At 36.7% G+C, this 14,815-nt stretch overlaps 2 protein-coding genes across 2 annotated transcripts; one reads left to right on the forward strand and one right to left on the reverse strand.

The window, feature by feature from the left end:
• Nucleotides 1–394: 394 nt before the first annotated feature.
• On the reverse strand, nt 395–6,529 carry LOC121412532. The gene is made up of 5 exons (XM_041605324.1): nt 6,511–6,529; nt 4,409–4,508; nt 2,718–3,029; nt 1,200–1,402; nt 395–582 (listed from the first exon to the last, which is right to left on the reverse strand). Exons 2-5 carry the CDS (start codon nt 4,497–4,499, stop codon nt 436–438), a joined length of 753 nt encoding a protein of 250 aa, XP_041461258.1. The 5' UTR covers nt 4,500–4,508; nt 6,511–6,529; the 3' UTR covers nt 395–435.
• A 5,323-nt stretch (nt 6,530–11,852) lies between these two features.
• Nucleotides 11,853–14,328, forward strand: LOC121412464. Its single transcript, XM_041605276.1, has 5 exons — nt 11,853–11,856; nt 12,255–12,376; nt 12,858–12,926; nt 13,287–13,517; nt 14,189–14,328. The coding sequence occupies exons 1-5, from the start codon at nt 11,853–11,855 to the stop codon at nt 14,312–14,314; spliced, it is 552 nt and encodes a 183-aa protein (XP_041461210.1). The 3' UTR covers nt 14,315–14,328.
• The last annotated feature ends 487 nt before the right edge of the window (nt 14,329–14,815 follow it).

The following is a 14,815-nucleotide window of genomic DNA, read 5'->3' on the forward strand; positions in this document are numbered from 1 at the left end:
GAATGTGTACAATTTTCGATAGAAGCATCGCCATCCTATTTGAGTATTTAAGTTAGGGTATAAAGATGTACTTTTAGAGTCGAACACTAAACAAAATCAGTAAAAAAGGACGAGTTGATATGATCAGCTGGGTGCAACTGTTACTCTAGTCGTATTTAACTATTTTCTAGTTGTGTTTTTCTATTCAATAACAGAGTTATTTCTGAATATATATCAGAAGTGTGACTAGACATATATAGTCACATATAGTATGGTAATGCCAAAATGATTATATTCATTGACTAATATAAGAACGATTTTAAAATAAGAGAGAAAAAAGGGTTATCAATAATAAAGGCCATACACCAGTTATCAAAAGTTAATCAAAAACTTTAATCATCGTCATTTTGTCGTCATCATGGTAAAACAGGCTGTGCCAATAGCGGTGGCTTCTTGCTAGTTGTAGTAACAGAAGGTTAGCTTGATGTTTTCACCGCTAGCAGTCACACCAAGATATGGGTGTTCACCAGACTGGCTATCAGCATTAGAGGAATCCTCGTTATCCCAGTAGAACCATTCTGAGACCACTGTCTTACCAGCCACCTGGGCGCAAGTATTAAAACGTAATGTCATAATCTCGTATCGTTTTTACTGATATTCATTAATGGTCTGGTATACATCAAGCTATAAGAAATAACTAATTAAAAAACATCTTGTTTAATCTTAGATGTTAATCTTATCATGGTGATGATTGGTTGCACTATTTATCCCCAGAATAAAATAACACCTGCCAAATACTTGAATGTCACCGTTACGTCAAGGGATGCAGTACACTTTATATTCATGTGTTATGTCTAAAAAAATAAACTAAATTAAGAAATGTGTGTTGATTGGGCCAGCGATCTCTTCCGAAAATCAAGTCAAGAGTAGTATACAGGTTAATAAAATCTTCTATAGCGTCGCGTCACCCGATTTACAATAAGAAAGTGAATACTTTTGACAAGCAGGTTTTCAGATGCGTATGATGATCAATGCGTTGATTTGTAATTTGTATAGGTCTGCAAAAGTGATTTTTCGAGTATGCGGTTTATGAAACTGAGTTTTTAACAAATGTCCCGCGAGTGAAAATTGATTGAACATGGTGGACTAATCATGGGTAGGTTTATATGAGGCTATTTCTTTAGTAAATGTTCATGACGAATCTTGTCAATAAAACTTACCTGCTGACAAGTATCTCCCACTGCAAAGAGATAAAAGTTATCCGCGGTAGGAAGGTTGATAGCCTGTGAGACAACACCGTCATCTCGGCAGCAGAACTTGTACTTTGTGTTATTGTCGTAGTCCCCGTCGGACAAAGTACCACTCTGACTATTGGCATTGCCACTATCTTCATCATCCCAGTAAATGTAACCTTCCTGGAAACCTGTATAAGAGGATGACAGGTATTATATAGGAATCGATGAAAGGCACTTGCATCATCACATTAGTTACATGAGCATCATAATGATAAACTTTTGTTGCTGACAGACCGATATAAGCGTTATTTCTACGGAATTTGCAAATTGACAATGCCAGGGGCTGAAATTTTTATCTACACTGTTAGAAAATTTATCCTTAAACTAAAAGAAGTTCCTGCAGCAGAGTCTCGAGAACACCTGTAATCTTACCAGATTGCGTAATCTTACAGGAAATTGGTATTTGGTGTGTGTAATCTTACAAATTTCCTTAAATAAAACACTCTTCCCCTTTTTCTAACAGACCTGTTCTGTTAAATTGCAGAAAAATTCCTGTTTCATGAATTTAAAGAATGATTCTGGTATTGCTTTCTGCAAAATCTTCTTTTATTTTTCTGTAAAATCAGGGTTTTTTTAACAGTGTAGGGGAACCTGAATTAATGAAATTATGGAAGCATAAGCAAGAGAGAATGTCAAAATTTATCGTAAAAATGTGTGTACAAAATTGAGGGGAGCCGGATGGGGAGGTGGCTCCCTCTAAATCCTCTGCTGTGTATATACGGCCATGCAGTTTAGGTACACTGTTAGAAAAAAATAAAAGAAGTTCCTGCAGCAGAGTCTCGAGAACACATGTAATCTTACCGAATTGCGTAATAATCATTCTGTAAATTCATAAAACAAGAATTTTTCTGCAATTTAACAGAACAGGTCTGTTTAAAAAGGGGAAAAGGGTGTTTTATTCAAGGAAATTTGTAAGATTCCATACATCAAATACCAATTTCCTGTAAGATTACGCAATTCGGTAAGATTACAGGTGTTCTCGAGACTCTGCTGCAGGAACTTCTATTTTTTCTAACAGTGTAGGTCAACTATAATTGCAATCAAATTAGCATGATAACGAAGATGCGCTGTCAGTCATGCATTAAAGAGGAAAATGGTGACAGAATTTTAGGAAGGAAGAAGCAATTATTTAGAGAACTTTAATATAATTATGTAACAAGAAAATGAGCAGGGTGGTTATAAGAAGATTGATCAGGAAGTGGTTGCATACGAGATGTAGGCTCATCATTTTACTCGACCTGTGATAGTAAATAACAATAACAACTGCAGAGAGAGATAATGGATTGAAAAGAAATCGATTTGAACATAATTCTAATTCATTTTCAATATGATATCTATTCTATCACCCCAGGATTAAGTTAATCGATTGGGAATACGGGTCTATAATCATCAGATTCAAAGATTCATTGACGGTTTACCTATTCATATTTCCCACATGATTACCTGATGGACACGCCAATTTCTTGTAGATGCAGTAGTCTCCTGCGGGCCAGTTAATGCTTCCGGAAGTAGAAGTCTTCATGCAGAATTCATGTTCCATGCTGCTGCTTTGTTGATAACCAGCCAAGTGAAGAGAATCGCTCCAGTTGTTATTTGGATGTGTGTCTTCAGTATCATGCTTTCTACGTCCATCAAGCCAGCCAGCTGGGCACCCAGTCAGAGGTTTAGGAAGACCGTATGTACCAGATGGCCAGGTCTGGGTACTTGCAGGTTGGTAGTAGCAGAAATTCAGCTTTATTCCCCCAAGTATAACACCTTTCAAATTAAAGAATAATTATGATAGTCTTAACTTTCTCTGAGAGCACCAATCTTTTATATGATGATATTTACCAATAACAATTTTTTTTAATCGTTTTGGTGTAATGGCTCTTTACATTTTGAAAAGGTGTTTTCAGGTGCAGGTACTCGTTGCAGTTATGTTCTTGGAAGACGCGTGATGATAAATAGGACTTATGTAGATGGTTATTTTCATTTTGACCTTTCGTCATGCTACATGTATATCTACTGGAAAGAACAGTGTCTCGCAGTGTGTGCCATTATATATTCAGAATATGAACAATGTGAAATCAATTCACATTACTAAATTTGAGCATTTCACCAGTGTGAATAATATGTTCACATAAACCACTGTGTGAATACAGTGTCACACTGTGTGATACTGTTTTCTTTCCAGCAGCGGATGCCCCCTGGTCAACAAACTTGATATAACTAAATTATATGAATATTACAAGAAAACGAATTTATCACATGAGTTAAGTTACAAACCCCTTTCATAAACCTATCCTCCAATTAGCCGCCTAAGAGTAATGCGGATAATTCAATAAAAATTGCATTCATAAACTCCGAAAATAATCCGCACTATTTTTAGGAGCGCCCGTCCTGAAAAAGGAGGATAATCGCCATGGCCCGCACACACCCCCTCCGATGCGGTTGCGTTGGAAAAGAGTGACTTTGTGACCGCTCCATGGCAATTATCCGCATTACTTTCGAAATACGTTCATAAAGCCAAAATCTGGTCCCGATGCTGCTATTATGCGGATAATTGCAGCATCAAAATAATGCGGATAACTCTGGTCCTCCTCCGATTTTACGACCAAATTATGCTGCTATTAGCCGCATAATTGGGTTTATGAAAGGGGTATTGAACGTAGAATAAACATCAACAGTTGTGCAACCACAAAATATAAGAGTGTGTACTGTACATATTCCCACCTTGCAGCGAATTCCAAACATAATATTTCGACGATTGATTACCATGATTATGACCGAGGTAGATAATTGAAGGACTCTACCAATTGAAAAAAAAATTTAGACTCTTATTGCATTTGGTATAATACGAAAAATTATTAAAATAATAAAAGATGAGCTTAATTATGCTGAATACCATTTTTATATATAAAAAAATCGGGTTGATCTTTTCCCCTCTCTAATCTTATAAACTTGAGCCCTCCATCTTTCACCAAAGTGATGACCTTTTAAAGAAGAAAAAATTGAAAAAAAGGTAAAAAAGCGTGACGAACATATACAATAATATTTTTTCTGCAATTTTGACCTTCTACAAAAAATATTCATCAGTTTAATGTAACTTTCCGAAAACAAAATACTTGGAAAAGAAATTCAGTTGTCAAACGCACCTGGATAGGGAGTGTTGGTACCAGAACTTTCATCGTCTGCATTACTAGAATCCTCATTATCCCAATAAAAATACTCCAGAGTAACATCCATACCATTAACCTGTATTTCAAAATCAAAATGAAAAAAAAAAACAAATTTAGTTAAAAGGGGTTCGTGGTACAGCAATAAAACATGAAACAAATATAATAAATGTCTGATTCGTCGTGAAGACGGTATTAGGTATTCTATCAGGAGTAATGAGTTCTGGTATTTCGATGTGATCATGATGACCATATAACTTAGAACAGAGTTATACCCTTTTCATAAACCTATCCTCCAATTAGCCGCCTAAGAGTAATGCGGATAATTCAATAAAAATTGCGTTCATAAACTCCGAAAATAAGCCGCATTATTTTTACGAGCACCCGTCCTGAAAAAGGGGGATAATCGCCATGACAACTGGACACGCCCCCTCCGATGCGGTTGTGTTGGAAAAGGGTGACCTTGTGACCGCACCATGGCAATTATCCGCATAATTTGGAAATGCGTTCATAAACTCAAAATCTTGTCCCGATGCTGCTATTATGCGGATAATAGCAGCATCAGAGTAATGCGGATAACTCTTGTCCTCCTCCAATTTTACGACCAAATTATGCTGCTATTAGCCGCCTAATTCATTTTAATGGGGTTTATGAAAGGGGTATTCGATTAGTTACCAGTATTCGGTAAAACATGTCGAAAGCTCAGCAAAAACTGCATGCCAATAATGGAGATATGGCTCACGAAAGACACGGATGTTAGAGTCATATCCCATAGAGAGTGCACGTAACATTACCTCAAACATAACAAATCTCCATAAATTGCCAATGTGTGCAATGATGCCAACTAAAAAAAGCATCATATCGAATGTAATGGGATAAAAAGACATCCTGTGCTCAACCAGACCTTTGAAATGCTTAAAATGACCTGAATAAAAACCATGACCTATCAACTTATGACCTACATTTGATATGACATTTTGTGTTAATGATGTTAATATGATTATTCAAATTTCGTAATGATGATAATGACCAACAATCAATAATGCACTTTTGCAAAATGGCGCCTAGATCACTCAGTGATAACTTGATCCTCTAAAACATCGTACGTCATATCTAGGCTATAGATTGTATAATGGCATAAAAATTGAAGGAGATTAACACGTTCGATTTTGTCTTATCAATATTACAACCCTAACACCATCATAAACGTAACAAAGAAAGAAATTTGACAAAATCAAGCAGTGATATGTCGATTCCAACAGACAACCAAGTAAAAATTAAAGAATTCCATTTTTGAGAGGATACAAATTACTCATCAATGTGCAGCAAAATATAAAAGATAGAAGATTGTCTAATACAGATATACGATAGTTACAGAGATCATGTTCATATCGGGCTTTTTTTTAAATCTCCATTCCACAGACAGCAAAACCTCTGAAAGACCGCTGTAAGAAGATCATGAAACTTGCTTGCACTTTCAAGGGTCCATCAATGAACTTTCAAAGATCTGTGAGGTCTTTTATGATTCCTGATTGATCTTTCAGTTGTCTTCATGGTCTCCATGGTCTTCAAAACTTGCTGAAACAGTTCAAAACAGTCTTTCAGGAAAAATGTCTTTTGATTGGCTTTCAGCAGTCTCTTGATGAACTTTTAAAGTTCTTATTAGTCTTTTCATGATCTCTTGATAGTCTCTCAAGATTTTTGCGGAAATCTCTGAAAGACTCATGAGAGATCATTAAAAGATCATTGAAAGACCCTCCCACCCCCCCCCCCCCCCCCCTCCAAAAAAGGAAGAAAGTCCATGGAAAGAATTCTGAAGGATCGCTGAAGACCATTGAAAGATCACGAGAGGACGAGTCTAAGCCCAGTAAGACAAGAAGTATCAATCAGTCTTTCTGAGTTATTTGAGTGGTCTTTCAGAGCCATTCCACAGAGATGACAATGAGACTGCTGTAACACATTGCCATTTTTGTTGGTCTTTCAAAGGTCCCTCAAAGGTATCCCTTTTTGAAATGGGGGCCTTATTGAATAGAGGGGGGTATGAATATTGCAATAATTAGCCATTATAAATATGGACTCACCTGCTGACATGTAGCCTTTATGGCGTCGGAAGAGAGATGGCCTGCGAGGTATCACCGTCATTTCGGCAGCAGAACCTGTACTTTGTGTTATTGTCTTAAACGCCATCAGGTAGAGTGCCACTCCTACTATTCGCATTACTGCTGTCTTCATCATCCCAATAAACGAATTTTTCCTGGAATCCTATAAAAGTCGATTGGAATATGGGTTGACTGGTACGCTCTAAAAAAAAGGATCTCCGACCAAAAATAATGTGAAAATCAACCAAACGTATTATAAAATTATTTCTTTATTTTGTTGGCCTGCTCAATTCGCACTCATATTGAAAGAGATACATGTATAGTAGACTCTATACTCTCAGGTACCATGGTATTTGCGCAGACGACAATTAATCCGATGGAAAATGTGCGTATTAAGGACGTTCCACAGTTGTTTGTGCGCATTATGACCTGCGCATATTTTAAAGTCTGCGCACTGACGTCACAATGGATGAACAGGTGATTAATTAACTGTGGGTATGAGCTGATTTTTCTCATCATTTGCATTCTAACTGCAGACCCGATGCGTTATTTTATGAAGCCAAAAACTTGAATTATTCCCTGGACCATTTAAAAAAATATCTGTACAATTTCAAAATACTTTACTCTGCAGTGCAGCCAAACATCACGAATATGACAACGAGTTTGAATAAATGGTAGAGTGGTTTTGATTTTGTTCTTTACATAGATACATCGCATCTGGCACATATTTGGTGTTTGAAAAAGCACATTTGCTCTAATAAAAATGCTGATAGTTTGAAAACAAGCACATGAACCCCTATTTTTTTTAATTTGTGCTCCTCTTATGTATATACCTTCCTCTACAACTTTGCAAATTTTGGTGAAAATGACATGGATTTTGAATAAAGTGCAGCTTTTATTGTCCTTTTGTAGTTTGTTATTGAAATTTCACATTTTTGAGATTGGGTTTTTGTTATCTTTTACGCCATTTTTAAGAACTGACAGTGCTGTTAGACTTAAAATTGCAAACAAAGAGCACTATGAATAAATTCTCCATTCTAACGATGCACTTATTAACTCTCTTGCAAAATTTGGTGACTTTTTCATGTATTTTGACTGAGTAATAGAGGTTTAAATTCATTGTAGTGATCTTGCGAGGTCTAAAAATGCCAAATTATTTTGAATGCGCAATTCTTCAGAAGATCCATTTGGGTGAACTTTGAAGCTCTATAGCAAAAACTCAAGCACATGGACCTATGTTAATTTTTGCATATTTCGAATATTCAGGTTCTAAAGTATCTATGTGCAAAGTTTTGTGAAAATGACATGGATTTCACTTTAACTGTGGAACGTCCTTAAAGGTCAAGTCCACCTCAGAAAAATGGAGGGTGAAATTGATTTGAATCAATAGAGAAAAATCAGACAAGCACAATGCTGAAGATTTCATCAAAATCGGATGTAAAATAAGAAAGTTATGACATTTCAAAGTTTCGCTTATTTTTATATGAACGAGCCAGTTACATCCAAATGAGAGAGTTGATGATGTCACTCACTCACTATTTCTTTTGTTTTTTATTGTTTGAATTATACAATATTTCAATTTTTACGAATTTGACGATTAGGACCTCCTTGCCTGAAGCACAAAATGTTAAAATAATGGAATTCCACGTGTTCAGGGAGAAATGAAACTTCATTTCACATGACAATGACGAGAAAATCTAAATATTTCATATTTCAAACAATAAAAAACAAAAGAAATAGTGAGTGAATGACATCATCGAATCTCTCATTTGGATGTAGCTGGCTCGTTCATATGACTGTTTTTGTGAAATGAAGCGAAATTTTGAAATGTCATAACTTTCTTATTTTACATCCGATTTTGATGAAATTTTCAGTGTTATGCTTGTTGAATTTTTCTCTTTTTATTCAAATCAAGTTTTTGTTGGGGTGGACTTGTCCTTTAAGCCAAACATAAATCCGAACCACCGAAACTAAATATACCCCAATCCTTATCTTTACATTATTCTGAACCAAAAACCATATTAAAATCGTAACTCTATATGCCCCCTGGGGGTTTTTCAAAAAGATTTAAGTATGACTTAAGTCGCACTTTAATGCCGACGCGTATATGATATGCAACGCGCGAGATACACATTAGTGCGCGTCCTCACGACACGATCTGACCACTGCGGTCAAGCCTTTCAAATCGTACGCAAATCGGTATTTAAGTGCGACTATAAGTCATACATAAATCTTTGTGAAACACCCCCAGGGATATTAAGACCGAAGCAATTGTCGCAGGAGCAAATGTCGTGTCACCACCTCGGTTCGATTTCCTCGATTCCGGGGGGGAGGGGGGCACTTCCATTCACGAATGGATACCATGCGCGACCATGGGGTCTCGAAAACCACCCTAAACACGAAATTTCCATATTCTGAAAATGCAACTTTAACAAGTACTGGCGTGTGAAACCCTACCCTTAACAATTATTGGGAAAAAACGATACTCTTGGCAAATATTACCTGAAATGAACCCCTAAACAAGTACAGGAATGTTTTATTGTTACGGGTCCTTCGGTCGTCGGCTTTACCTTATTTGGTTTAGTACCCACGTCCTTCTACACCTCGCGCAAATCGGACTCTAAACACGAAGTGTTGGGGCAAAAAGGACATCCTTTATAAAACATTTTAATTTTGTTTTATCATCCCCGCAAATTCGACCCTAAACACGTAATCTTCCTAGCGAAATAGATACCCTTTTTTTCTTATTTTTCTGTTTTTGACACCCTTATCACATTACGTACGTAACGTGCCCTATCGTGAAAAAGACATCCTTTGTACGTGTTTTTTGGTCGCGCATGGTATCCACTCGTCAATGTAAATGCCCTCCCCCCCGGGCCTCGATTAAAACTGTTCAACCCTAGTAATGACGGCAGTGCACCACCCTTTTCTTGCTTGATAGATTTGTTGCTTTGAAATTTTTAATTTTGGCACCCCTCCCATAACGAACGCACGATTCAAGTCAATTTCAAGTATGTGTCTAGACAAGGAGGCTTTACATAAACGTCATTGATAGTACCCGAATTAATCTGAATTAGCGAAGTAGTAATGCCGATGATGTCAGAACACTTTTTTTCCAGATGAGTAAACTGTAATATAAAAAAGAATAAATGTAGTTGATTATCCGCAATAGCTGTTCCAGCATTAATAATTTCAGCTCCACGTCCTCTTCAATAGCACTATAAATGACGTGGCTTTCAATATCTAACCAGCGGTTACACTTCGTAATTCCGAAACACGTATATTGCCTATTCCTCGATGTTCTTTAATGGAAACGTAAAAGGGTTCGTTAATCCGAACATTTGTGGCGTTTTTCCGAAGGTTCGTTATTCCGACGGTGCGATAATGCGAAAACGAAATAAGGTTCGATGTTCCGAAGGTTCGTTAATCCGAAAACAAAATACGGTTCGTTGTTCCGTAGATTCGTTTATCCGAAAATGAATTAAGGTTCGTTTTTCCGAAGATTCGTTAATCTGAAAACGAACTAAGGACCCTTCGGAATTACGAACCTCATTTCGTTTTCGGACTAACGAACCTTCGGAAATACGAACCTTCAGAAATACGAACCTCCGGAATAACGAACCTTCGGAATAACGAAGCTTCGGAATTACGAATGTATGAGCTAACCAGCAATCCTCTAAGAGCTGTTTTGAATTGCTACCTATTTACAGTGGTCCCAGAAAAAGGGAGTTGTTGATGATTTATCAATAGACAAATGACCTAATATCATAAGGCTTACAACTTCCCCTTTCTTTAGTTTGCTACAATAAATTTTATAAAAATTCTTCAGTCACGCATTGTATGAGTGACTAAAACAATTTGAAGAAAGGATACGTTGACGGACGGTATCTGAATTTCAAATAACAAGTACAACATGTCCAACAATTTCAACATCCGCTTTTTCATTTAATAACTTCGATCACAAGCAGAAAATTGTCTAGACATAAAAACGTTTGTTTTTGAAATAATCCCTGAAACCGAATTTGATAAAAATAAATACGGTGTACAGGTTTGTAGCTTTTTATAGCTACTGTAGAGAATCGGTGATCTGTTTAATGGAATTATGGAAATACATATTTCCATAATTATTATTATTATTTTTTTTACTCAACTTCTTGACAATCCTCTGAAATTGAGGTATCAAATTAAACAACAGATTTTGATATTTTTAAACAAGTGATTTTCTTTTTGAAATCCAGAATTCGCGCTCAAAGTGATTTTTGTATCCTCTCTTCAAATAGCTTATACTCACTCATGTGTGGATGAGGAATTATCTTTTATGAGCTTGAAATGAAAGGTCATTTGTCTTTTTTTAAGATTGTGATAATCAATGATAAATCACCGATAATTCTCGGTTTCAATTTTTTTTTTTTTTTTGGGGGGGAAGGGCGCACTGTATTCGCGTTTCATTCATTATATGTGTGTGTATGTGGGGGGGAGGTAGAAATACATTCCTATTCATAAAATGCATAATGGCTTTGATTTTGGTTATTGTTTTTTGCTTACATCCGAAGGTTTCCATGGCGAAGAAGAAGAGTGTAGTCGGTTTCATGGTACATCAAATATCGTTCTTGGGCAATTGTTGGTCCTGAACAGGACCAACCAAACTCGACGTTTTTGTCTTCAGGAGAATGAGCAAAAGTTTGCAATTTGCTCACGAAAAATACATGGTGTACCGTGAAACCCACTACACAATGTTTCCTTGTCTTAAGCATATTAATACTGATTGCCATTTTTTCACTCGATTTTCTATTGTGCCAGAATCATTTCATTATTCATTGTTTTTATCAGCGAATAAATTATACGATTAGTAGTTTTAAAATTAGTTACTGTTCCCTTTTAATAATTTAAAATATTTTAGTTTGATTCATATTATCTTTTAAGTAACAATCAATAGTTGTTTTTTTTATGTTACTAAGTATTGTTATCTTTGATTTAGATTTTGACTTTATTTTCATATATGACTTGATGATTTATGTTGTTCTTTATATGTTTTCATCAGGTCATTAATGAAAAACAGTTTGATACTGATCTTTTGTACCTGATCAAATATGTTCTAATAAATAAATAAATATTTAAGACATGCAGGCGTGAATTTGGCGCCGCGTTTTTCTAGATGCATTTGCTGAAAGTCTTACCTGATGGACAAGATCCATATTTATAGATGCAGTACTCTCCTGCTGGCCAACCAGAGCTACCAGAAGTAGAGGTCTTGATGCAGAATTCGTGCTCCATGCTGCTGCTATATTGATAAACAGCCAGATTAAGAGGGTCATTAAGTTGGGATGAGTAAACGGATGAAAAAAAAATGTTGGCAGTTGTTAGAAAGCATAGGGGATGAATATAAGTTCTTACATTAAACAAACATAGAAAAGGGTATATAAATAGTGGGATTTTATGCTTTATATCGCTTTGTAATATTAAATCAAGAATGACACAATTTAGTTAATTTTGGATCTGAATCAGAACAAAGTAGATATCTTTCATTCGCTACTCTACTGGACTCCAGCATTGGCCTACATATGAATTCGATACCCTATTAACACTATTACTTCCATCATAAATTTACCCATCTCCAGACTGATTTCCATTCCTTCGGGGATGCCTTTCTTCGAACGTTTGCCATGACGACAGGAGAGCTGGACTTTAGTCGGATGTTTCACTCTCAGAACTACCTAGGGACTAAGAACGAGAGCCCAGTCAGCCAGTGGAAGACTACATTCTGACTGCTGTCTTCTCAGACATCATTACCAGCATCACCTTTGTTGTCTTTGTTATCACGATGCCCATCATTGCCATGAACTTGTTGGTAAGAAGAATTCGGTTGTGTTTTGTATATCAGTCAGCAGACTTTAAATTGATTTGTTTGTGGTTCAGTCATATTATTCGCGATTCATTTCCCCCCTCCGTAATCCCTCCATTCCTCTGCGCCTCAGAATAGTTTACGAGATAGATGCTGTGTTTATTATTATTATCATTATATATTCGAAGTTGTGCTACCAGCGCATTTCGTGTACCACATCTATAACTTGTCTTAATAGCAAATATTACACTAAAGGTAGGAAATCCGCGGCGCAGCTGCAGGAGCAGTAGCAAGATCTTCAGATTTCCTTTTTTTGTACAATTTTTTTTCCGAAAGGCATAGTACCAGTAGAAATCATGAATTAACTTGTTTTTTGAAAAAATTGTAAGCATGATATTCTGTATTTCTTTCCAAAAACAAACTTAATAAAAAGTTTTAACTCTACTCTTGGGTGATGATGAATTAAGGTATTCAATGTTTTTCACAGGTTGGTGTGGCCGTTGAGGACATTCATCGCATTAGACAGAAGGCAACATTCTATTACATGAAGTTAAAGGTGGGTTTTCATTTTTGTCTTATAGACGTCATACGTATCCTGTATCTGTTCATTACCTTAAACAATTTCATTTTGTATATCGTCCATCAGACCTATGCCTGATATTACAAAGTTTCACAAGGAAAATGTTATGAAAAGTCATGTAGATTACGAAATATTTCCCTGTTCATTAGAGTCAAGTAGGTTTTGATTGTTGCCCAATTTGGTTTCTTTTGTGCATTTTAATACGCCTAAACGTCGCTCGTCATTTCATTGTGCTTCTAAATCATCTATGCTAAATTACATTAAAATGTTTTGTGTAATAACTAAATTTATTTGTGTAATAACTAAAGTTATTTGTGGTATTGAAACTTTGCTCAGGTGGATCGTGTGATATCAGGAGAGAATATGGCTTTTGGTACCCCACTACGTAAATACGTCATAAGATGGCTTCCTATCACGGTCCAGTCAATGAACATGCGACTTTCACGTCAATCCAGAGCTGCAAGGTTTCGATCTTGGTTTACTTCTGTCTTCGATTTTGAAAAGCTTCGAGAAAGCGTTCGAGAGGTCTGTTTGAAGAACCAGGAGAGAAAAGAACTTCGCGCAAAGGTAATTAATGTAGGAAGAATGTTTCTTACTTAAATAGCCGATTTTGGTGGGGGTGGTGGTTTAGACTCCTACCCTGGGAGTTTCTGGAAGCACAAGCGAAGTCCATTGTACCAATTTCGATACCCCTTTGACGCCACACATACACACGCACATGCTTACACATCCCGATTCCAAACAACCAGGAGACACACAAACCCACACCCCCACGAACCCAGTAATGAACAAACACACACACGTGCGCAAACACACACTCCCACATTCATCCTTCCCAAAACTGAAAAAAAAGGAATGATGAAGACAAGAGATGACTACCGTGGCAGGATAAGACAAAGAATGTTGCCAAAGTGCTTCTGGTATTGAAGGTCAATTGATTGCGAATTTTACCCGAGTATAATGTATGATGTTCAAAATGAAAAAGCGAGATAACTTGTTACGATGCTTTTCAGGGGATGGGATGTGTTATAAAGGTTGAAAAAAGCGTAGGAATTGATTTTGTATGAGTCTGATCGGGCGATCAACGAATACAGTTTTATTTTTCAAGGCGATGGAGGCTGAAAATAATGATGACATATATACCCCCAAACCGGATGAGGCTTTATTTTCCTTTCACTTACACTGCATTAGCGTGCAATCGTATCATTCCTGTTTCTTTGTTTTGTTCTGCACTGCAGAGTTCACCTAGCAGTCAGGATGACCAGACCGATGGTGGAACTGACCAAACCGTACTTCAAAAGCTACGTCAAATGCGAGACGAAATCAATGGAATGATAGGTCAAATTGAACATAGTACTGTATAAAGGTATAGGAAAAGTAAACAGAAACAGCGAGCGGAATTGTGTATGTCTATGCTAAATATTGATTCTCCAGATCTTTCTCGAGTTTTCACTCCCTTTTATTGTTCAATCTCGAATTTTACGTGGGAGAAACAAGTCTAGAACTCAGAGTAATGAAAGAGGATGGTGCACTGATCTGACACTTTGTCATTTTGGTAACTACCATGATACAGGGAAAGCTGCCAGTGGTACGTAGTATAATGGCGAACTTACATGTACCCCTCATTGGGCCCTAAGCTACAGTACTACCTAGTTCTATAAGACATGGCCTGACCACTGGACCACTACATGCTCACTTTCTCACCCCTCCAAAAATACCCATGATTTGTTTTCAGACGCTCCATTTTTTTTCAAATTTTGAAAGAGAAAACACAATTGAGATAAAGTAAATAAGCTTAGCTTCATTACTTTTCTATCATGTTTTCGTCACCTTTTTCCTGCGTAAACCTTTTATATTGCAATGGG

This window comes from Lytechinus variegatus, chromosome 4 (assembly GCF_018143015.1).
Source record: "Lytechinus variegatus isolate NC3 chromosome 4, Lvar_3.0, whole genome shotgun sequence".
NCBI classification, from domain to species: Eukaryota; Metazoa; Echinodermata; class Echinoidea; order Temnopleuroida; family Toxopneustidae; genus Lytechinus; species Lytechinus variegatus.

Coding starts and splice junctions, on each gene's coding strand:
- LOC121412464 (XM_041605276.1), top strand. Junction 12,927..13,286: donor TCTATTACATGAAGTTAAAG/GTGGGTTTTCAT, acceptor AACTTTGCTCAG/GTGGATCGTGTGATATCAGG. Junction 13,518..14,188: donor GAAAAGAACTTCGCGCAAAG/GTAATTAATGTA, acceptor TCTGCACTGCAG/AGTTCACCTAGCAGTCAGGA.
- LOC121412532 (XM_041605324.1), bottom strand. CDS start 4,499: ATGGATGTTACTCTGGAGTATTTTTATTGGGATAATGAGGATTCTAGT. Junction 3,030..4,408: donor TACCAACACTCCCTATCCAG/GTGCGTTTGACA, acceptor TTAATTTGAAAG/GTGTTATACTTGGGGGAATA. Junction 583..1,199: donor TGGGAGATACTTGTCAGCAG/GTAAGTTTTATT, acceptor ACTTGCGCCCAG/GTGGCTGGTAAGACAGTGGT.